Here is a 21,381-nt window from a genome sequence, read left to right on the forward strand (position 1 = left end):
GCATTTCTGCAGACTGCATGTCTGGGCAGCACATTGGCTCCGCCTGCATTATACACCCAAGCTCCTAGTTGGAGGGGATTGATTGAGGTGGTTCCTCTGAGCCCCAGGTCAGGAAAGACAAACAGGCAGAGGTGCCAGATGGAGCCTTTGGTCTGGTGCTGCTTGAAAATAGCAGGTTCAGTCCAATACTCACCCCTACGAGGGGTTTCCTCCATTCTCATAGAAACTGTGAGGCTGGGTCAGGCCTGGGGTCTACCTAGCCCACTAGCCCTTCTCCAGCAATGGCTGGTAGCTGCTGCTGGGAGTCCAATGGACCGAGGAAGAGGTGAGAACACCTGCAGTGGAGCATTCCCGACCCTGCACCCACAGGGAAGTTCCCCCGAACTCCAGCCCACAAGGGGCTCCGCTGTAAAGGCTTTTAGGGGCATTACAGCTTCCTCATTTTAGGTGAAAAGAGGAAACTTAAAATAGTGAGTCACAAACTGAAAACTCCTCATTTACCTGAGCTTCCGTCACCCCATTGGTATGAACAGCGCTCAACTTGAACTTATCAAATTCCAATGAACACTGATTTAAGTGCTGAGTGGCCCACCCAGCCGGTAAACACAGATCCTTTCATGCCCATTTCTGAGCTTAATTGCCAAGCTTTACAGGCCCTGGCACCTCTGTTCACAGCTCTCCAGGCTGTCTGCATTTCAAAGGGCCAGCCTGGCGGCTGGGGAATGGCATGGGGTGGGGGATGCTGCTTCAGCTCTTTCTCTTGACTCATTGTTTCCTGGCAAGCAGCTGAAGGGAGATGTGCTCAGGCAGGTCAGAGCCCAGACCCCTGCAGTGGGAAATGCCTTCACCCAGGGGGAGCCCAGCAGGGCCTCAGCGAGCAGGGTGGTGGCACAGGCTGTGCACAGACTATGGCCTCATGACAGCTCCTCCAGTGCCCTGATTCGAGGTTAACACCTGCTAACACCCACTGCCTGCTCTGTGTAGGGCTTGGCTGCTGTGGCACTACCCGTGCCCACCTCCCCAGAGCTGTAGCTAGGCTGGCCGGACTCTTCTCCCTTCCCCGGACGCTGTCTCCAAGGGTGGGGGTGGGTAAGTTGGTTTAAGCGTGTCACACTCACACCCCTGCCCTGGGGGTGTAGCTGGGTCCAGCTCATTTCCTTTTGTAGACGGTCCCAGAGCTAACCTGGTGTTAGTGCGGTGCAGTTTGTGCTCCCCCTTGTGTTTTAGTGTCATGCAGGCCAGCGCTACAGCTGTGGCGAGCGCCGGCTATGAACCAGGCCGTGCACTGAGGACTGGGAGCCCGTGTGCTGGGCCAGTCCATATGCCCGCTTGGTCTGAGCCAGACAGTGCCCAGTGACCCCTGCAGGGGATAATGAGCCCAACGGCTGCCCACTAGGCCCTAGAATGTGTGATGCAAGGCAGGAGGCGGGGGCTGCACCTCTGTGAAAGGGCTCCTAGACTTTAACCAGCCACCACCATCCAGGCTGGGGTCAGGTCACGTGAGTTCCTGTCAGGCTCAGTCACAGCCCCCTCTCCCCAGGGTCATGACACCCCTAGGGGCCCCCAGGACAGATCGCAGGCGCTGCCAGGGCTGGGATAGTTCCTTACAAGTGCTGCCCAAGCTGGGCTTTCCTGGTAGGCGGCTCTGGCCCAGACGGCACAATCTGCAAAGTAAGGGGCCGATGGCAGAGGGGAGAGGACTGTGACCTGCTCCCCGAACCCCTGTCCCTCCTTCCCCCGGGGTCGAGTTGGTTCCTCTGCGTGTTTTGTTCAGACAGTGACTTTCGACTGGGATTTTCGAAGCTGCCTGGGGGTTGGGAATTGGGTGCTAGGTTCCTTAGGACGCTTTGAAAAGCTCCAGCAGCCTCAGCATTACTGGGAACAGAGGGGAGGGGACATGCCCCATGGTGCTGCTGGGATACACAGGCACCCCAGCACTGGCTTCCCCGCCCTCCCTCCTGCACCCCCTGCCAGTCCCCCTCCTGGCAGCTCCCTTTGCCTGCTCCTCTTCCAGGCTGCCCCTTATCCTGGTGCGTACAGGCTCTGCCTCGTGACCCACTGTGATGAACTAGGAATGTTCTTAATGTTTTCTCTGAATACTATGTTGGTGCCTCAGTGTCCCCTAGGCAGTTCTTAAGTATCTGCCAGAGCAAAGGGCCAGGGCATCTAAATGCCTGATACTCTGTCTCCTAGCAACTGATGGTCTGGGCCCCTCCTCTGCAAAGGTGCCAACTGAAGGTGTTGGAGACAAAGAGATCAGGTGACCTTCCGGCGGGGGAAAGGAGCTGAGCAGAGAGCAGGGGCTGGAGGGGTTGTTAGTCTGGAGCTGGCTGGGGACGAGGAGTGAAGTGCAGACGTGGGGGGTCTGACTCACTGACCCCCAGAATGGACCCGGCCAAGGGGTCCGGTTCGCGGTACCTACAAGCTCTGTTTTAGACCCTGTTCCTGTCATCGAATAAACCTCTGTGTTACTGGCTGGTTGAGAGTCACATCTGACTGCAAAGTGGGGGTGCAGGACCCTGTGGCTTCCCCAGGACCCCGCCTGGGTGGGCTCGCTGTGGGAAGCGCACGGAGGGGCAGAGGATGCTGAATGCTCCAAGGAGAGACCCAGGAGGTGAAGCCCATGGGAGCTTCTTGCCCTGCAGACAGTCTGCTCCAAGGGAGAGGGGGCTCCCCAAAGTCCTGCCTGGCTTTGTGGGGAGCAGTTCCAGAGCATCGCCTGGTGACTCCGTGACACCCACCAAATCCCTGGGCTGGGTTCACTTTGCAGTTTGTGCTGGCCTGGCCTGGCCTGGCCCAGCTGGGGACCTCAGACCAAGCCCTGGAGCAGGAACTTGGCGTTATCAGCAGGGCATGGTTCACTCCACGCTGCACAGCAAGGATGCTAGGGCAGGGTCTGTGCCTCTACCCCCACAATTCCTCAGCAGCCTGAGAGGATGAAGAGAGGGGCAGGGGGTTACCCAGGGACAAAGCTTGGTCAGAAGATCAGAACACCCAGGGCTGAATCTCCTCCCACCTGCACCAGTTTTACCTTGGTGCAATGTCACTGATCTCAGCTGCTCCACTCTCAATTTACCCTGGTGCCTGAGACCAGAGCCAGGCCCAGACTGCACAGGTCAGGAAACCGGGGGGTGGCGGGGGAGTCAGATGGTACCACTAGAAACAACCAGGAGGCCTTGTGGCACCTCAGAGACTCACACATTTATTTGGGCACAAGCTTTTGTGGTCTAGAACCCACTTCCTCAGCCACATGGAGTGGAACATACAGTAGCAGGTATGAATATACAGCACATGAAAACAGGGGAGTTGCCTTCCCAAGCAGGGGTCAGTGCGAAGGAACCAGTTCAATCAAGGTGGAAGTGGCCTATTCCCAGCACTTGGCAAGAGTGTGTGAGTAACAGCGGAGGGAAAATTACTGTTTGTAGCCACCCGGCCACTGGGGTCCCACTGGCATCCAGCAGGTGATCCTGCCGGCAAAGAGAGACCGCCCCATACCCTGTTTACTCCGCACAAGAGAACAAGCTCCTGCCTGGCCTTGGAATCCGCCTCCCCCCGGGGAATCCCCTGGGGTCCCCCGAAGGCGGCCGGGCGGGGCCCCGAGTCCCAGCACGCCCCGCCCCGCCGGGTGGGGCTTGTCCCCAGCCTAAGGAGCCGCGCCGGGCTGCAGGCAGGGGTCGCTGCCCGGCCGCTCGGGGACCGGCCCGGCTGGGCTCGCTGCAGGGAGCCGGCAGCTGCAGCAGGAAGCTCCGCTCCGGACACGTAGCCGGGAGGCGAGCAGCGGCCGAGGGGCTCCGGGTCCCCCTGTCCTCTGGGCGCGCACTGAGGGCTCTGCCCGGGGGGCGCCGGGTCCCTCCCCGCGGGGCGCTCCGGGCTCCGCTCGCCCTTCCGCGCCCAGGGCGCACGGGACTCCGGCCGTGCCATGAACCGCTGCGCCCTGCTGGGGCTCTGCCTGCTCGGCTACCTGGGCTACCTGCTGCTGGGCGCCCTGCTAGTCTCCTCCATCGAGCGCCCGTACGAGAGCCGCCTGCGCGCCGAGCTGCGCGACCTCAAGGCCGCCTTCCTGGGGGCCAGCCCCTGCCTGAACGAGAGCGCGCTGGAGCGCTTCCTGGAGCGGGTGCTGAGCGCCAACCGCTACGGGGTGTCGGTGCTGCGGAACGGCTCGGCCGGCGCCTCCAACTGGGACTTCGCCTCCGCCTTCTTCTTCTCCAGCACCCTGGTCACCACCGTGGGTAAGCGCGCCCCCCGCGCCCCTGCGCCCCCCCTCCCGAGCGCCTCCCGCCCTGAACCGAGAAAAAAAAAAAAAGAGAGAGATCCATTAGCAATCCCCAGGGTCCTCAGGACGTATCCTAGAGCCCCCCGCTAATTCCCCACACACACGCCTGTTCCGAGCGGCATTAAAGCACCGGGGCGAAATCTCGTTACTTGGTGGAAGTTTACAAATCCACAAAGCGCTGGGGGAGGGGGGCGAGGGGGGGCGGTGGCGCGGCGGACACAAGTGCTCGCACGCGTCTCGCCACCGATCTCGCTCGCTCACTGCTCGGCCAGCGGGGGGCTGTTCAGAGCGGAGCCGCCCGCCCCGCTCGGGTCAGGGACTGCGACTGAACCGGCAGCCACTGGAGAAACTTTCAAAAAGTTGTGTGTGGAGGGAAAGTGTCCTGAGCGCCCTCGTCCCCCCCCAGCCGGGTTATCAACGTCCCCCCATAACACATACAGCCCCCCTCTCTCTCAGCCGCTAACACAGCCTCCCTTCTTCCCCTGCTAAGCAAAGCCCTCTGCCCACTCTCCTCCCCCCGATAACACAGCTCGCCCCCAAGCACAGCACACACCGAACCCCCAATCAAACATTGCCCCTCCCCAGGATCAGTGCCCAGTGGCCCTGACACCCACACTGATCTTCTGCTTCAAGATCTTGCCTCACACTTCGCAGCAACTGACCAGTCCGTGGGGTTCCTGCTATTATATGGGCCTAGGGGTGGGATGGGTTTGGAAAGGTGCCTTAGCAAGGGTAATTTGGTCAGTGGGGCCTCAGCCACTCATTCTCTGCTCGGGGGGGAGGGAGAACCTGGGAAGGGATTGTGCCAAAAGATTCCAATGGGGTGTGTGCTTTGTTTGGGACCTGTGGTGTCTTCTTGGGGCGTCCCAGCTCCCTTTGAAGAAAGCGCCAAGGCGCGGGGCACTGAAAATGGTCTCTAGAGGCCGCTTCTTCTTCCTCCCGAAGTGTCTGCTGGGCCTTGGAGTGACCTGGGCGTGCTGAACCAGGGACGCATTGGGGCCTCTGTAACTGGGTCACGCGATGTCTCATGCTGCCAGGGTGAGTCTGGCATCTCATCCAGAACGCTGCCGGCAGAGGACTCTCCTACTCTGCAGTTCCTTGCTGTAACCGCGCCGAGCATCAGGGCCTGCAGGCTCCTGCCAGCTGTTCAGGAGCAAAACTGACTGGAGCAGGTCTCTGGGCTGGTGTCGCTGGACTCACTGGCTAGCTTCTCTGGGCCCTGGCTCCAGGCCCTGGGTGACTGAGCCCACCCCTGTGCTGGGACTCTGGACGGATCCTGCCCTGGGGGGTATTGTTGTGAAATGCGGGGGGGGGGGGGGGGGGGGCGGGGGCCGGGGTTCTGGAATTGACTTCTTTGCGAAGACTAGCGCTGACGCGCCACTGCGCTAATCGGTCACTCTGGCCTGCCAGATGACCAAGGAAAGTGAAAGTGGCAGCAGTTGGCAGCCCAGCGCCAAACCCCACCCCCCCCCCCCCCCACATCCTGGTCTGGGTTAGTTCCTCCCCCATGCGGTGCAGGCCCTCACTTCCCAAGCCAGGAAATCCTAGAGCCCAAAGGTGCTTAGGGGGTGGGGGGCTGGCTGGTGGGCCTTGGATCCCCTGGGGAGGCCTTAACTTCAGGGATTCCTGGCCTGGCCTACACCAAAGCCAGCAGCCCCAGTGCTCAGACTGGTCCATGGGGCCTGACCCCCAGCCTCCAACAGGCTTTGGATCCGGCCCTAAATGAACAAGAGTTCTTGTGCTGATTACAGCTGTGTCCAGCCAGGATCCGGCCAGAATCCCTGCTCCCCAGCCTGGCCCCTGCCCCCCACTGCTCTAACCGCCAGGCCCCACTCCCCTGCCAGTGCAGGGGGTGGAACCCAGGAGTCCAGGCTCCCTGATCTAACTCATGAGCCCACACAGCTCAGTCCTTCAGCTGCCTCTGGCTCATGTGACTCGTGGGTTGGGGCCACTCTGGAGGGGGAGGGGGGAGTGTGACTGGCCCCATGTGCTGTTAGAAACGCTGAGCCAGCTGCTGGCCAGGAAGGGAGAGCGGGTCCCAGCTCAGCTGAGCACTGCCACGCTCCTGACAGAGTGTTGAGCGTTCCCCGCCGGCAAGCACAGTCCCTTGCCCTGTGGCCGGCCCTGGGCCTCTTTCCCTGCACCTGTACCAGGGGTTCTGAGCTGAGCCCTGGCAGGGAGGGGGTTAACCCGGACGTGAGCTGGGCCCGGGCATTCTGGCTCTGCCTGGGGCTGGCACCGAGCCAGGGAGTCCTGCTGCGTGCCAGGCCAAGGGTGTGTGCGTTCCCAGCGCCTGGCCCCAGTGACGCCATGGCGGAGGCTCAGGGCGTGGGGCACTGCCACACAATGCCCTGGGTCTGGGCTCTGCCCGGCCTGGTGTTGTACAGACAAAACTACACAGGATCCTTTCAGGGGGCAAGACAAAGATGTCACATTTATTATGATAATTTGATTTATGACCAATAACTAATATCTCAATCCTTATACACACACGTTATACCTAACACACACACACCCATCCATCAGGCCAGGAAAGCCGGGCACAAGGCCGAGCTGGGTCTCTGTCGGACGCGCACCGATGCCCTTCCATGTTGGCAGCAGAACGTTACCCTCCGAAGTCTCCCATCTCACCCATCCTTTTTGTAGGCTTCAGTTTGAATCCAGAGTCTATAGGCCTTGCTGTGTCACTGCCTCTGGGTTTGGGGATTGATCACCCATCAGTTGCAGGGGTGACTCACAGCCTCGGACCTGGCTTTGACCTTCCTTCTATTGCACCTTTTCTTTTCAGGGTGGACACTTCTTACCTTGTTAGGGCTCTTGTCTGCATCTTCAGCCGGTGGGTTTGAACTTTATTTCATCAGGACAGGCTGGGGCTGGAGGTTGATTCCATCATCCATCCATACCTCATTCACACATCTAAACTAACAAATAAGGTTACAGCAGGGTTTGCAAAAGTGAAGGTTGGAAGAAGCTTTTCCAAAGTGGAGTGAGCGTTTTAAAATGGGGTGTGAATTACAATATGGCAAACAGTGAACAGAAGTTACAATGCGGGCAAGTGTAGTGAATGGTGAACAGAACTTGCATTAATAAAGTGAACAATTAAAAACAATTTCATTTATCAGTTCTACACTGGCAGCTCTATGCCCTAGGGGCCCTGAGGCAGCTGTGTGACCCCGCAGCTGGGCTGTCCCTGGGTACCATGGGCAGGAGTAGCGCCAGGATTTCTGGCGCCCTAGGCAGAATTCGGGGGGTGGCATTTTGTGCATTCCCCACGGGGCACTCGGGGCACCACCAAAGAAGGACCCTCCACCAAAATGCCGCAGGCGACAGTGGCAGCCATTGAACTGCTCAATTGCCTGCCGCTGTTTTCCGCGGCATGTCGGTAGAAGGTCCTTCTTCAGCGGCGCGACGGGAGTGGAACTGGGAGCTCCCCTGTGCCCCGTGGGGAGCGCACAAAATGCCACCCCCCGAATCCTGGCGCCCTAGGCAACCGCCTAGGGTCGGCTAATGGGAGCGCCAGCCCTGACCATGGGGCACTTTCTGAGGGGAAGGGGTCCTGTGGTGCACCCCTTGGGGGTGTCTGCTGCATGGCATGGGGGGTGGGCAGACATGCCCCGTCTGTCCCTCCATGTCTGTCTGTCTCCAAGGGTTGATGCTGAAGCTGAGAACTGTCTGGCTCTGTGTCTGTCAGTCCATCAGCCCCCGCCCTGCCCACGGAGCCGGCAGGATTCCTGGGTCCCGAGGCAGCCTGCCAGTGGGGGGATCCCAGGGCAGGGCGGTTGGGAGGCTCCAGCTGATGCAGAATGAACTCTGCCCCATGCCTGCCTTGGGTCAACACTCCGAGTAAACAGCTCCCTGGCAGCTGGGAGGGGAGCAGGCTGGGCTGCCTCCCGGGCTGGGTGGGCAAGGCCCTAACGGCCAGCTCTGGTGAGGGGGGCTCTCCCCTGTGACTTGGCCCAGCCCCCCTGGGACTCACCCCCACAGCACGGGCGTTCCCTGGCATTCGGCCCCAGCCCCCCGGTGCAGCTGCCCCTGGTGTGGATTGACTAAGAGGCTGGAGCACCGCCCTGGGGGTGGGGGGTGGGGTGGATTGAGGCCAATCCCTGGGATAGGAAAGGCCTGGGGACGGAGCTGTGGATTTGCCGCTGGATGAGCGGCCAGTTCGGCGCTGCCCCCCACAATGGAGCCTTTCAGTGCCTCCTGCAGCCGCCTAATTGCCTGGCTTAGAACCCACCTGGGCGTGAAATCCCATTACCCAGTTCCCTGCGCTGGAGCCATTCCTGGAGCCAGCCTCACGCAGAGCCCAGGCGCATGCACTAGGGTGGGTACGATGCCTGGGACCTGCTGGACTGAGCAGGGGCTGCACAGGGCCAGGCTGGGCTGGGAGCCAGGACTCCTGGGTTCTCTCCCCAGGTCGGGGAGGGGAGTGGGGTCTAGTGGTTAGAGCAGGGAGGCTAGGAGCCAGGACTCCTGGGTTCTCTCCCCAGCTCTGACACTGACCCCTGTGGGATGCCAAGCATAGTTCCTTTGCCTGGGTGTGCCTCAGTTTCCTCTGGGGAGACCCCATCACAGACGTGGGGGTAACATCATCTGCCCTGTCCCCCCGCCCAGGCTACGGCTACACCACACCGCTCTCAGACTCCGGCAAGGCCTTCTGCATCTTCTACGCCCTGCTGGGCGTGCCCTTCACCATGTTGGTGCTGACAGCCACGGTGCAGCGCCTGGCCCAGCTCCTCACCCACCGGCCCCTCGTGTACCTGCAGCTGCGCTCTGCCTACAGCCACCGAGCACTGGCCCGGGCCCACTTCCTGCTGCTGCTGCTGGCCGTGCTGGTCGCCTTCTTCCTGCTGCCGGCCGCTGTCTTCAGCACTCTGGAGGAGACCTGGAGCTACCTGGACGCCTTCTACTTCTGCTTCATCTCGCTGTGCACCATCGGGCTGGGCGACTATGTGCCAGGCGAGCAGCCGGGCCAGAGGCTGCGGGCGCTATACAAGGTCTCGGTCACCGGTGAGCGGGGGCAGGGGGAGCCCTGGGAGGCAGCTCTGGGGGGGGGGGTTCACAGGCACGCTGCAAGCGACATCATCCTGACGCTTGTCCCCTCAGGGCACTGGCACCAGGACACGGAACCTGCTCGGATCTGAGCTGGGAGTTTTCAGCCCCCTGGACCCCGCAGGGACACCTGGGGGAGCCTTGAACCCCCCCAAAGTGCCCTGCCCACCACTCCCAAGGCAGCTGTGACTCAGCCAGCGTGGAAAACAGGTTTATTAGTCACCAGGACAGTGCGGAGGACAGATCTCGTTAGCACAGGCAGCAGGAAGTTACAGAAAAGGCTGGGAGGGGGGGCTTCCCCCCCACAGTCCCAGCCAGGAGACTGAGCAGCCCAGCCCCGACGCATCTGCTGCCCCTCCTCCTCCTGGGCAAACATGCCATGGCCCCCACCTCTTGCACCGCTGGCTGGCTCCCGGGACAGAGCCCTGGTCATCAGCTGCCACGTTAGGGTACAGAGTTCAGCCCATACACCTGCCCGCTTGGGTCCCTGCAAAAATCACACCCCTGTCCCACCACCGAGGTCACTGTGTCATACACAGGGGAAACCGAGGCACGCAGTGCTCATGAAAAATGTTATGGGAAACCCCCCACCCACACACTTTGTGGGCAGGTACCTGAGTAGGGGGCGTCATTTCAAGGCAGCCGGGCTGGTGCCCCATGCAGACGGCTACATCCTGAACATTACCTAGGGTACAGTAGAGTTGGGTGGGTTAGAGCAGTGGGCTGGGAGCCAGGACTCCTGGGTTCCATCCCTGGCTCTGGGAAGGAAATGAGGACTAGTGGTTAGAGCGGGGGGGGGGGCTGGAGCCAGGAGTCCTGGGTTCTATCCCAGCTCTGGGAGGGGAGTGGGGTCTAGTAGTTAGAGCAGGGGCTGGAGCCAGGATTCCTGGGTTCCATTCCCTACTTGCTGTGTGGTGGGGCCTGGCATCGGGGGGTGCAGTGCCACTATAGCTCCAGGGGTTGCCCCCCAGGCCCCCGCAGTGGCTGACGCCCTCTCGCTCGCTCTTTCCCAGTGTACCTGCTGCTGGGGCTGATGGCCGTGCTGCTGGTCCTACAGACCTTCTACAAGGCGGCTGATCTGCACGGCCTCACTGACTTCCTCCTGCTGCCGGCTGATCACCACCATGACCAGCAGCCCATCCTGGAGGCCGAGGTGACGCCGGAGGAGCCGGCGCCTGGTGCGAAGCTGCCACCTGCCAGCACCCAGCTCAACACGGGCAGCCGTGCCAACTACTCCTCCATCAGCAGATAGCGGCAGCCCTGTCCTCGGGGGCTGCTCTGGCTGGCGCGGGGAGTGGGCTGCAGAGGCGGCTCCGTTCTCGAGGCAGCTCTCTCAGGGACCTTGCCTGCGTCTGCGGCTGGCTCTGGCTCTGGCATGGGCCTGGGCAGTGGGCAGAGCTGGGGGCTGTCGCACGGCTCCTGTCTGCATGTTGGAGGGGAGGTCGCACGGGGTTTTAATAAGCACATCTCTGTTTTCATCCGCTGTTCACCCTGTTGTATCCCCGGGCAGGGGGCTGGGACCTGCCCTGTTTCCCAGCCCCAGCTCAGGCAGCCCTGGCATGCTGGGGACCCCTGAAGCCGGCTGCAGGGGACCCAGCCTGGGCCATCATCTCCAGCGCCGTGGGCTCTGGCTGATGGAGGGAGGGGGAAGGCGACGCTCTGTGTGACGGGCTGAGCCCCGCGGGCCGAGTGGGGGCCTGGCCCAGGCCTAGGTTGAGCAAATTCTGTGCATGTCCGAGGCTTGGGGTCAATGCCCCTGCTGCCCCCAAAACAGTACCCCTCCACCCACACCGGCTCTGAGCCCCCTGCAAGGGGCAGCGTGTCATGGGGCACCTGCAAGGGAGGGAAAGCCCCTTTCCCTGGGGGGCCCAGCTGTCTGTGTGGCCGTGGCAGAGACCCCCAGCCCCAGGAGCAGGAATTCCCTGGGAGGACCAGTGAGGGGTGGGGTCAGGGCCGGCTTTAGCAAGCATGGGGCCCAATTTGTACTCACCCGGTGGCGCTCCGGGTCTTCAGCGGTGGGGCCTTCACTTGCTCCGGGTCTTTGGCGGCACTCAAGGACCTGCCACCAAAATGCCGCTGAGGACCCAGGGTGCTGCTGGGTGAGTAAAAATTAAAAAGGCGCCGGCGCGGGGCCCGATTCTGGGGAATCATGTGACTCGGCCTAAAGCTGGCCCTGGGTGGGGTGACTTTCTGGCGCTTTGGCAGGAGCCAGAGGGGGTGGGGAGCTGTGCTGGGTTAGGGGCCCGGTGTCCCACCCCCCAGCCTGGGGTGCCCAGCTATGATGCGATGGCAGCTGCTTCGTACCCTGCACCACTGGTGGTGCCTGCACCCCCCGCCCATGACTGGCAGCTGGACTCTGGCAGAAGCCGTTTCATGCCAACTCTTTAACGAGCCGAGTTGAACAGTCAAGGGGGTTTTGCCTGGCACCCGCCACGGAGGGTTCTGGGCCCACCACATGTGCAGCACAGAGCGTGGCAAGACGGGCACGGCCAACGAGCAGTGAGTGCCCCTCCCAGCCTGCCTGGTGCCACCGCTCCGCCCTGACAGGACGTCGCGTGGCAGCACCCTCTGCTGCCCCAGGAATCAGCCTGGGAGGACCAAGAGCGAACACCTGTGTCCCTGGCTCAAGCACTGCCCCTGGGAATCCCCCTTTGCCCCCCCCGGCCTCTGTGTGCCAGTGGTGGGGGGTGGGGATGGGGTGGCCCCATGGCACCTGGCACAGATGGTCACCAGGAGTCTGAATAAAACATTGCTGGAAGGAGCTGGCGGCGTGGTATTGATAGGCCCTGGCCCTGGCGCCGTGCGCCCTTTGCCCACGCTCAAGGCAGGGTAGAGCCAACAACAGAACCCGGGAGTCCTGGCTCCCCGCCCCCTTCCCAGCCATGGGGCAAGAACCCAGGAGTCCTGGCTTCCCGCCCCCTCCTCCCAGCCATGAGGCTAGAACCCAGGAGTCCTGGCTCCCCGCTCCACCCCCCAGCTGTGAGGAAAGAACCCAGGAGTCCTGGCTCCCCGCCCCCTTCCCAGCCGTGGGGCAAGAACCCAGGAGTCCTGGCTCCCCGCTCCCCCCCCAGCTATGGGGCAAGAACCCAGGAGTCCTGGCTCCCCGCTCCACCCCCCAGCTGTGAGGAAAGAACCCAGGAGTCCTGGCTTCCCACCCCCTCCTCCCAGCCATGGGGCTAGAACCCAGGAATCCTGGCTCCCCCTGGTTCTGCGAGAACCGAACCCCACACACACCATAAAAGGGAAGCAGGAACCCTGAGCAGCTGTCCCTGGGGGGGCCTCGGCCATGTGGCTCCCAGGTCCCTGTAGCTGTGGGGTGACAGAGCCCAGCCCCCAAACCCTGCCCTTAATGCCCCCCTGCCAGAGCCCAGGGAGGCAGGAAGGCGGCAGAAGTTACAGGCAGCCCCTGGCGCTCCCAGTGCCCGCACACTACCCCCACATCCTCGCTGTGGGCGCAGTCGTGCTGCCCGGGGGGGGGCGCTCTGGCACTCCAGCAGGCTGCGCTCCGAGCCCTGGCACTGCACATCGTCCAGCAGGATGGGCAGCGCGGCCCCTTGCCCGAACTCCGCCCGGCGGGCCACCCGCAATGCCTGCCCGTAGCCCAGCTGCCGGCACACCACAGCGGCTGCCTGCTTGTCGAACAGATCGTTGCAGACTGTGCCCCACTGGCCCCCCACCAGGATCTCCAGCCGGCCCCTCCCGGGCACTGCACCCCTGTGCACCAGCTGCACCGTGCCAGGGGGCAGCTGCCAGGTGGGGCGCTTTGCCCCCAGCCGCCTCCGGGGCCCCATCTTCCTGTGGTGATGCGCAGCCTCCCGCCTGGGGGGATGGGAGGTGGCAGGGGACAGCAACGTTCTGTGGGGCAGCTGGGGGTTGGGGGCTGGGTGGGTTGTGGGGGGTGGCCCTGTGCTGCGGAAAAGAGCGGGGTTGGGAGCTGGGTGGGTTGTGGAGTACAGCTCTATGCTGGGGGAAAGACGGGGGTTGGGGGCTGGGTGGGTTGTGGGGGGTGGCCCTGTGCTGGGGTGCAGGTGGGTGCTCGGGGAAAGATGGGGGTTGAGGGCTGGGTGGGTTGTGGAGTACAGCTCTATGCTGGGGGGATGGTGGGTGCTGGGGGAAAGACGGGGGTTGAGGGCTGGGTGGGTTGTGGGGCGGCCTTGGGTTGGAAAAAGGGGTCGTTGGGGCTGGGTGGGGGTGGGCTGTTGGTGGCTAGGGGCCCAAGAAAGCGCGGACTCCATGAGCTGGCTTCTTGGCCACCAGGGCGCTCCAGCAGCTGCTCACAGGTACTCAGTTGCGTGGTATGGTTGAGCCACTACGGGCAGGCTCAGCCCTGCGGCCGACTCCCACCCGGGTTGTGGGAAGTGGCGCAGCACCCCACACTCTGAGGCGAAGCCAGGGCCTGGCGGCTGGGCTGGTCTGGAGGGGTGGGCCAGTGCTGGGGACACTTTGGTGTGGACACAGGCTCTGGGCAGGGGGAGTGAGGTGGCAGGTGCTAGCAGGAAGTCACTGGGCCCGGGGTGTGCTGGTGCAGGTGGCTGCGTGTGGTCCACTGTTCCACCGTCGCACGGTCTGAGCTCCAGTGCCATAGCCGTGGGGTGGTCATGCGGGCGGCTCTGGGGCCATTGGTTGGCGATAATAGAATCTGAACAGGGAACACCGGGGCGGGGCTCATTCGGAGATACAAACTTCTGCCCCTTGGTACACCTCCTTTATCTCCCATCTACAGAACTGTCCCCCCCACCCAGTGAGTCTGAGCACCAGAGCTCCCAGTCCCCCTAGCTGCCCGCCCGCCCCTCGCCCAATTGGCCAGGTGCAGCTTTCAGAAGCCCTTCCGCCAGCTTGCAGTTAGGATGCGGAGAGGGGCGAGGGTGGGAGGTGACCTACGTGCCCCGCCCCCCCCACGGCTCGGTGGACCCGGCCCCCCGTTAACTCACTCTGTGTTGGGGCGAGAGAGAATTAGCTCCCTTGGATAGGGGACGGGCACGGTTGATCTTGCCACTGCCGGGGACGCACTGCATCATGTGGGGATAGGACGGGCCCTGTTATAGGGCCAGGGTCGTGCCATGCGCCAGCCCCCCCCCCCGGCACCCTGGGAGCCAGCCAAGCTGTGTCAGACCGAGACAGGGCCACTTCTTGCCCAGAAACCTGCCAGGGCCGGCGGGCAAAGGGGGACGGTGGGTACCTGGAGGGGTCCACGATCTGGTACAAGATCCCGGCTGGCACGGCTGCAGTGGGGATGGCCGTGGCGAGGAAATAGAGCTCACCTGCAGAGACAGCAGGGTTAGTAACTGGCCACCAAGCCCTCTCCTCAGCCACAACACAGGGGAAACTGAGGCACAGGAGGGAGGCCACACATCTGTGGAAGCAACGAGAATAGAACCCAGGAGTCCTGGATCCTGGCATTACCCCCTCCACTCACATCACGGGACCCCAGACCCCTCCCAGCACCAGGACAAGAGCCCAGATGACCTGGCTCCCAGCCCCCACGGGACCCCAGACCCCTCCCAGCACCGGGGCGAGAACCCGGGCATCCTGGCTCCCAGCCCCCACGGGACCCCAGACCCCTCCCAGCACCAGGGCGAGAACCCCGGGCATCCTGGCTCCCAGCCCCTACGGGACCCCAGACCCCTCCCAGCACTGGGGCGAGAACCCAGGTGTCCTGTTGGGGCTCTGGCTCTAGGGTGCCCAGCCCCCCCCCGGCCCTGACGCGTCCTTGGCCAGGCCTGGCTGTGCCCCCCTCCCCCAGCTCACCGGCCTCGTCCTCGGCGAAGGAGATGATGTGGGGTACGTGGTGGTTGAGGAGGCCAGGGAAGGCGCAGGTCTGGCCCTGGCCCATGCACAGCTCCTTGTAGTGCCAGCGCCCGGAGCCAGCCTCCTCCCGCAGCGACATCAGGCGCCTGGGGGGAGACGGAGCCATGGGGCCGGGGGGTCGGTAAGCTGAACCCACCCCCCTTCCATAGGAGCCGTGGAGGTGGGAGTATTGCCCCCCTGCAGCCCCCGGGGCACTCAGGGTCAGGAACTTACCCCCCCGCCCCCGCCACATCCCCCAAGGCAGAGTCTGTCCTGGAGGGCGGGTGTTCTGTGTCCCATGCAGAAAATCCCCCTCCCCCTCATCCATGGGGCACTGGTCAGGGAGATGTCCTGAGAGCAGTTATGGGGCAGCCCCATAGCCCCTCTGGGCCATGGCTAGTCCTGTTGGTATGCCCACATGCCCACGGCCCCACAGCTGGGTCCCCAGTAGGGTGTGACAGCCCCTGGGGCATTCCCTCCAGCCTGCAGCAGTAGCAGGCTGTTCTCCCCAGGCCCGGCCCAGGCACCCAACCTACCCACTCATGAAATCCCCGAAGATGTAGCGGTTGCGCAGGTTGGGGCTGTGGCAGCCCCGGTACACATAGCCCCCCGTCACTGAGCGCCCCAGCTCATGCGAATAGGCGAATATGGGGGGGACGTCATCTGCAAGACACAACGCAGGAGCAGCTCAGCTGGGGATCAGGGGGCAGCAACCCCCACACTCCTGCTTGACTCAGCCTCCCTCTCCCGCCCCAAGGTGCTGGCACCACGGGGGTGGGGGGGACAAGGGTTATTGTACCTGGGACCCAGAGTAATGGGTCCCAAAGCCCTTTCCCTGCCCCCTCCCCAAGCCATCCGGTCCCCTGACCAGAGCCTGGGTGGAGACAAGGCCCCTCTGAGGGGACGGACCCTGTGTCCCATTCCCTGCCCTGGGACAAGACCCCCTTGAGGAGACAGACCGCCACCCCATTCCCACCCCCCGAGCCAGCCAGGCCCCGTCCTGGGGCCGATGGGAGCCGGCGCCCCCCGAGGGGACAGCCCATCCGGCCCATGGCGCCCTGGGTGCGAGGCGGGGCTGTACCGAGCGAGGTGTTGGCGCACAGTGCCTGGTCGTAGCAGGAGAACCCTTCCTTCGCCCGCCAGCCGTAGTTGGCACCCGGCACGATGATGTCCACCTCCTCGTATTTGTTCTGCCCCACGTCCCCGCAGAAGATGCGTCCGCGCCCGGCGCCGCTGGTGGGGTCACCCCTGTCCATGGAGCAGCGCCACATGTTCCGCACCCCATAGGCGTAGACCTCGGGCCGGGCCCCTGGCTCCCCCACAAAGGGGTTGTCGGGCGGGATGCGGTAGAGGGAGTCGTCGGGCCCCGGCTCCACGTCAATCCGCAGCACCTTGCCCAGCAGGGACGACCTGGGAGGGAGGCAGGGGAGCCGGGAACGGATGCTGCAGGGGCAGAGCTGGGGGCTGGGCCGGGGGGATCAGGGCCCCGGGGGTTTCAGAGGCAGAGCTGGGGCTGGACCAGGGGTATCAGGTCCCCTGGGGGTTCAGGGACAGACACTGCAGGGGCAGAGCCGGGGGCTCGGCCGGGGGGCTCAGGGCCCTGGGGGTTTCAGAGGCAGAGCCGGAGGCTGGACTGGGGGGCACAGGACCCCTGGATGTTCAGGGGCAGAGCCGAGGGCTGGGCCGGGGGATCAGGGCCCCAGGGGTTCAGGGACAGACACTGCAGGGGCAGGGCTGCGGGTTCAGGGCCCCCGGGACGGGGGGCAGCAGGGTTTCGGGGGAGCTGCCCCACACAGCACCAGCCAGTCTGCTCTTTGGCCATCAGGTGGTAGAAAGGAGCCAAGTTCCCACCTATCAAGCCCCCACTCTCCCCCCCACCACACTGCCCGCCCAGGATGAATTCCCCTAAAATCTCCCCCCCACACCCCAATTTCCTGCAAGGGGGCATCTCCCCCAACGCCCCATGCCACCACCGCCAGGCCCCCCCAGACCCTCCCACACTCCATGCTGCCGCCAGGGCCCCCCAACAGCCTCTGCTGCCCCGGGGTCCCCAATGCCACGCCTGTCTCTCACTTGTTCTGGGCGTTGCCGAAGGCCCCGAAGGGGTCCCCCGCTCGCCCCCCGTCCCCTGTGAAAATGTAGAGCAGCTCGTCAGCCCCAAACAGCAGCTGTCCCCCGTTGTGGTTCGCCGCCGGCTCCAGCACCTCCAGGAGGATCCTGCCGGGGAAAGCAGCCAGGTGAAGGGGGGGGCACCCCGAATCGGTGGGGCAGATGGAGCGGGGAGGAAGGGTCTGCATGACAGGGGGGCTGGCTCAGAAGTGGCAGGGCGAGGCCTAGTGGTTAAGTGGCCGGGGGGCTGGGAGCCCGGACGCCTGGGTTCTGCCCCCAGGCGTGCCCAGGTGGCAGGCCACTCACCTCTCGGAGCGGGGGTCGGCGGCGTTGGGGTCGTGGGCCGAGACGCGGAACTGGGAGACGCGGATGGTCTCGTGGGGCCCGGCGCGGGCGGAGTAGTAGACGTAGAAGGTGCGAGTGGCGTGGAAACGGGGGTGGAAGGCCAGGCCCAGGAAGCCCCGCTCGTCGCCCGCCCAGGGGGAGGTGAGCACGGCCGCTCGCAGGTCCAGGAAGGGGCGCGCGGCCCGCGAGCCGTTGGCCAGGAAGACCCAGACGCAGCCCCGCTGCTCGGCCACGAAGAAGCGGTGGGAGCCGTCCCTGGCATGCACCATGGCCACGGGGTTACGCAGCCCGTTGGCCACCTCCCGCAGGCAGAGCTGCAGGCAGCCGCGGGCGCCCTCCCGCACCTGGCCCAGCCCCTGGCTCAGCACCGCGCTGCCCAGCACCGCAGGGTAGCAGTAGGTGGGGTCGCCCAGCTCCAGGGCGCCGCAGAAGCGGGCGCGGTCGCCCTCCAGCGCCAGGCTGGCAGGGTCCTCGGTCAGGAGGCTCAGCACGGAGCGGCACCGCAGCCAGAAGGCCGCGCAGTATGCAGGGCACAAGCCGGGTAGGGCCCGCACTGGGGAGCTCACTTCCTCTGCATCGTACAAGTGGGCAGCGTAGGGCGAGCACTCCTGCAGGGGCAGGGGAGGGGGTTAGCTGGAACCCAGGAGTCCGGGCTCCCAGCCCCCGCCTGCCCTAAGCCACCGGAGCCAGGGATGGAACCCAGGAGTCCAGGCTCCCAGCCCCCTGGGTTGCAGGGCTGTGTGGGGTCGAGTGGCTAGGGCGGTGGTCCAGGACTCCTGCGTTCTGTTCATGCCAGGCCTGCAGAGGTGGGGGGTTAGGGACAGGCTGGGAATGGGCCCATGTGCAGCCTCCGAGTCCCAGCTGGAGCCGCAGGGTGAGGTCACCCATGTCCCAACCTAGACAGGATGTGGGGAGGGCTGGGCTGCTGCCTGGAGCCGCCTGGAGCCATGGGGTCGGGGTGCCAAGGGCACCTAGCAGGGCATGTGTCCCACGGAGCTGCCAGGGGTCCCCTCGGCTTCCTCACCAGGCATGTGGGGCAGCAGCCTGTTGGGGCCTGGGGCCTGGCGCTGTACGTGTCCCCCGAGCCCAGGGCAGCTGGGGGAGGCGCATCGGGAGAACGTGGGCACCTAGGCTGGGAGCTAGGGGGGCTTGGGACCAGTGGCTGGAGCCCCCCAGTACCCTCTGCCCCCCTCGTGCAGTCACTGCCAACAGGGCCGCCCAGGCTGATTGGGGGGGCAAGTGAACGGCTACCCCATGTCTGTATGCAGGGGTGAAACGGGAGAAGGGCAGGGCCCCAGCAAACCTGGTATCAGGGCCAGAGTTCCCTTAACTGCCCCCCCATCCCATTGCCCTATGCCACCAGCCCCACAGCCCCCTGCAAACACCTGTGCCCCACCCCACGCCCACCCAGGGTGCCTCGCCCATGCGCCCCCCCACCCCATCACGCTAAGCCGGGCTGCCTGGCCCGAGCCCTCCCCCTAGCTGGGCTGCTTGGCTTCTGCCTCCCCTATGCCCAACCAGGCCTGTGCATCCCCCTCCCCACCCAGCCAGGCTGCCTGGCGTGAGCCCCCTCGCCCCTATGCCCAGACGGGCTGCCTGGCCCCTGCCCCCATCCCCCCCCACACCCAGCCAGGCTGCCTGGCATGAGCCCCCTCTCCCCTACACCCAGACGGGCTGCCTGGCCCTTCCCCTCCCCCCAAGCCTGGCCAGGCTGTCCTGGCCCCTGCCCCATCCCCCCCCACCCAGGCGGGCTGCCTGGCCCTGCCCCCCCCCCCACGCCCAGCCAGGCTGCCTGGCCCCTTCCCCCCCTCACCACCCAGCGGGCTGCCTGGCTCCCATCCCCCACCCCAGCTGGGCTGCCCCCCCCCCCTCACTGGCACACAGGTCCGCAGGAAGCAGCCCGCAGCTCTCAGGCCGGTGGGGTCCAGTAAGCTGCCCAGCACCTGGAACCTGGCTCAGCTGGGGTCCCGGCGCGTTCGCAGCAGCCGAAGGCTGAATACTCGGGGCAGAAGGCAGGGGCTGGCGGGGCTGAGGGCGGCTTGTAGGTCGAGCACTGCGGGGTGGGGGGCAGTCCAGGGTGCCTGGCCAGCGCAGCAGCCAGGCCCCCGTTGCTGTGGGCCCAGTCCCATGGCACGTGCCTGCATGGGGGCTCTGGCGCGGCTGCCCGCGCTGGCTGGGGGAACACGTGATGCAGGGCGCCGGGCCAGGCGTATGCAGGGTCCTCGGCGGGAGCGCTTGGGAGGAGGGAGCGTTACCCCGGCACCCCGGCCTGCTGCACACTGGGGCAATCCCTGGTTGATAGGGAGTGGGGGACAGGGAGCCAGGACTCCTGGGTTCTTGTCCCACTCTGTGAGGGGAGTGGGGGGGTTAGGGGTTTCGTGGGGGGCTGGGAGCCAGGACTCTGGGTTCTTTTCAAGCTCTGCTTGAGGACTGTTCCTTTTGGCAAATCTCTCCTCTGGGCCTCAGTTTTCCCAGTTGAAGTGGGCGATGCGCGCTTGACCTCAGGGATTTGTCCTTGGAGCGAGGCGTTGGTGGGGAGAGGGAATGTGCATGGGGTGGGTGCCAATCCCTGCTCCAGGTTAAGGGCTTGGCGGTGGGGGGGGGCCCAGGGCTGTGTGACGGGGGTGGGGGGGGATTGACCGCGCCCCTCCCAACACTGCACAGATGCTGCATTCCTTTTATAGAAAACCTTTATTCCTGTAACACGGGGGTGGGGGAGGCCCAGGGGCCCCTAGCTTCAGCAACCTCCCCCCCGCCCCCCTGGGCTGAGTGGGGCCACGGTGCTGCCTGGCCTGTTAACTCTTCACTTCCCACCAGCCACAGGCAGATGCCCCATTCTCAGGGTTGGGCGCACGGGGATCCCCCCTCCCTCACCAGTGGGCCCCAAGCCTCCCAGACCCTCCTGCCAAGCTGGGCACCCCAGGGCGAGGCTGGTTCTCACAGGAGAGGGGAGTGGGGTAAATTGGATGCCAGCCCCCAGGGCCCCCCCACCTCCAGTTGCCGCCTGACTCCTGTGCCCCCCTCAGTCCCTGGGGGGCCCCCATCACCCCAGCCTGTTCTGGGGGAGCCCCATGCCCCACTCAGAGCCATGGGCGCTCGGCAAATTATGTCAGAGGGCTGTAAGGTTCTAGGTGAGAGGGCTGGGGGACCCACTGACTGGAGAGAAGCCTCATGTGGCCCCCCAGGGACGGACAGTGACCCCCCCCTGCCCCGGGGTCAGCCTGCTGGAGAGGTCTCAGGGTAACAGCCTCCTAGTGCTGCCGGCTGGAGTCGCTCCCTGAGCCCGGGGGCAGGCTGGGCTTAGCACAGACCGAGGTTCATGCTCCAGGGGGGAATCGCTTGGCCCCAACCCCTGGGGACTCACCTCCTGGGGGCCCCTGCCCCCTGTTGCGGGGATGGGCAGCCCAAGAGCCACACAATAAATACCTCCCTGCCCCCGCCCCCCAGCACGGGCTCTCCAGCTGCCCCTCAGGCCCGGGGCCTGGCAGGGACGCAGGAGTTGGGGGGCTGGCTCAGGATGTAGCCGCGGGAGCAGAGGCAGCGGTAGGAGCCGTCCATGTTGATGCAGCGCCCGTTGAGGCAGAGCGTGGGGGGGCCTTCGGCCTCGGCGCACTCGTTGATATCTGTGGGGAAGAGAGGGAGAGGATAAGGCGTGCAGGGGGGTCCCTGGGGCATTCACATTCGGGTCACGTTGGGGTAGGTTGGCAGGGCCGGGCATGGGCTCTGCAGGATACTCAGGGAATCAGGCAGGGCATGGGCCTGTGGAGAGGGCCAGCTATGGGGCTGGGCAGGGGACCAGGGTTCACCCATGCAGGCCA

General features: G+C 64.7%; 4 protein-coding genes across 4 annotated transcripts in view; 2 read left to right on the forward strand and 2 right to left on the reverse strand.

The window, feature by feature from the left end:
* The window catches only part of LOC116819215 (cdc42 effector protein 2-like), a 280,118-nt gene that overhangs the window by 48,909 nt on the left and 209,828 nt on the right, over positions 1-21,381 (forward strand). The gene's annotated exons all lie outside the window — the stretch shown is intronic.
* KCNK6 (potassium two pore domain channel subfamily K member 6) lies at positions 3,671-12,083 on the forward strand. Its single transcript, XM_075070540.1, has 3 exons — positions 3,671-4,229; positions 8,885-9,280; positions 10,336-12,083. Exons 1-3 carry the CDS (start codon positions 3,920-3,922, stop codon positions 10,572-10,574), a joined length of 945 nt encoding a protein of 314 aa, XP_074926641.1. The 5' UTR covers positions 3,671-3,919; the 3' UTR covers positions 10,575-12,083.
* On the reverse strand, positions 12,669-20,884 carry LOC116819207 (HHIP-like protein 1). Its single transcript, XM_075070708.1, is given in 12 exon segments — positions 12,669-12,797; positions 12,799-13,429; positions 14,436-14,583; positions 15,071-15,216; positions 15,646-15,772; positions 16,191-16,519; positions 17,183-17,326; positions 17,525-18,171; positions 19,438-19,538; positions 19,541-19,654; positions 19,657-19,674; positions 20,875-20,884. Coding segments are annotated over 12 exon segments (2,544 nt in total).
* LTBP4 (latent transforming growth factor beta binding protein 4) overlaps positions 20,769-21,381 on the reverse strand; it is a 53,286-nt gene continuing 52,673 nt past the window's right edge. Inside the window, 1 exon segment of the mRNA XM_075070709.1 lies at positions 20,769-21,186. Within this exon segment, the coding sequence (XP_074926810.1) occupies positions 21,032-21,186 (155 nt within the window). The 3' untranslated portion in view covers positions 20,769-21,031.

The sequence above is a fragment of the Chelonoidis abingdonii genome, chromosome 11 (assembly GCF_003597395.2).
Source record: "Chelonoidis abingdonii isolate Lonesome George chromosome 11, CheloAbing_2.0, whole genome shotgun sequence".
NCBI lineage: Eukaryota > Metazoa > Chordata > Testudines > Testudinidae > Chelonoidis > Chelonoidis abingdonii.

Excerpts from the sequence above, each read along its gene's own strand:
- KCNK6 (XM_075070540.1), top strand. The coding sequence starts at position 3,920 with ATGAACCGCTGCGCCCTGCTGGGGCTCTGCCTGCTCGGCTACCTGGGC. Across the intron at positions 4,230-8,884 it reads CACCCTGGTCACCACCGTGG|GCTACGGCTACACCACACCG; the intron begins GTAAGCGCGCCC and ends CCCCCCGCCCAG. Across the intron at positions 9,281-10,335 it reads ATACAAGGTCTCGGTCACCG|TGTACCTGCTGCTGGGGCTG; the intron begins GTGAGCGGGGGC and ends GCTCTTTCCCAG.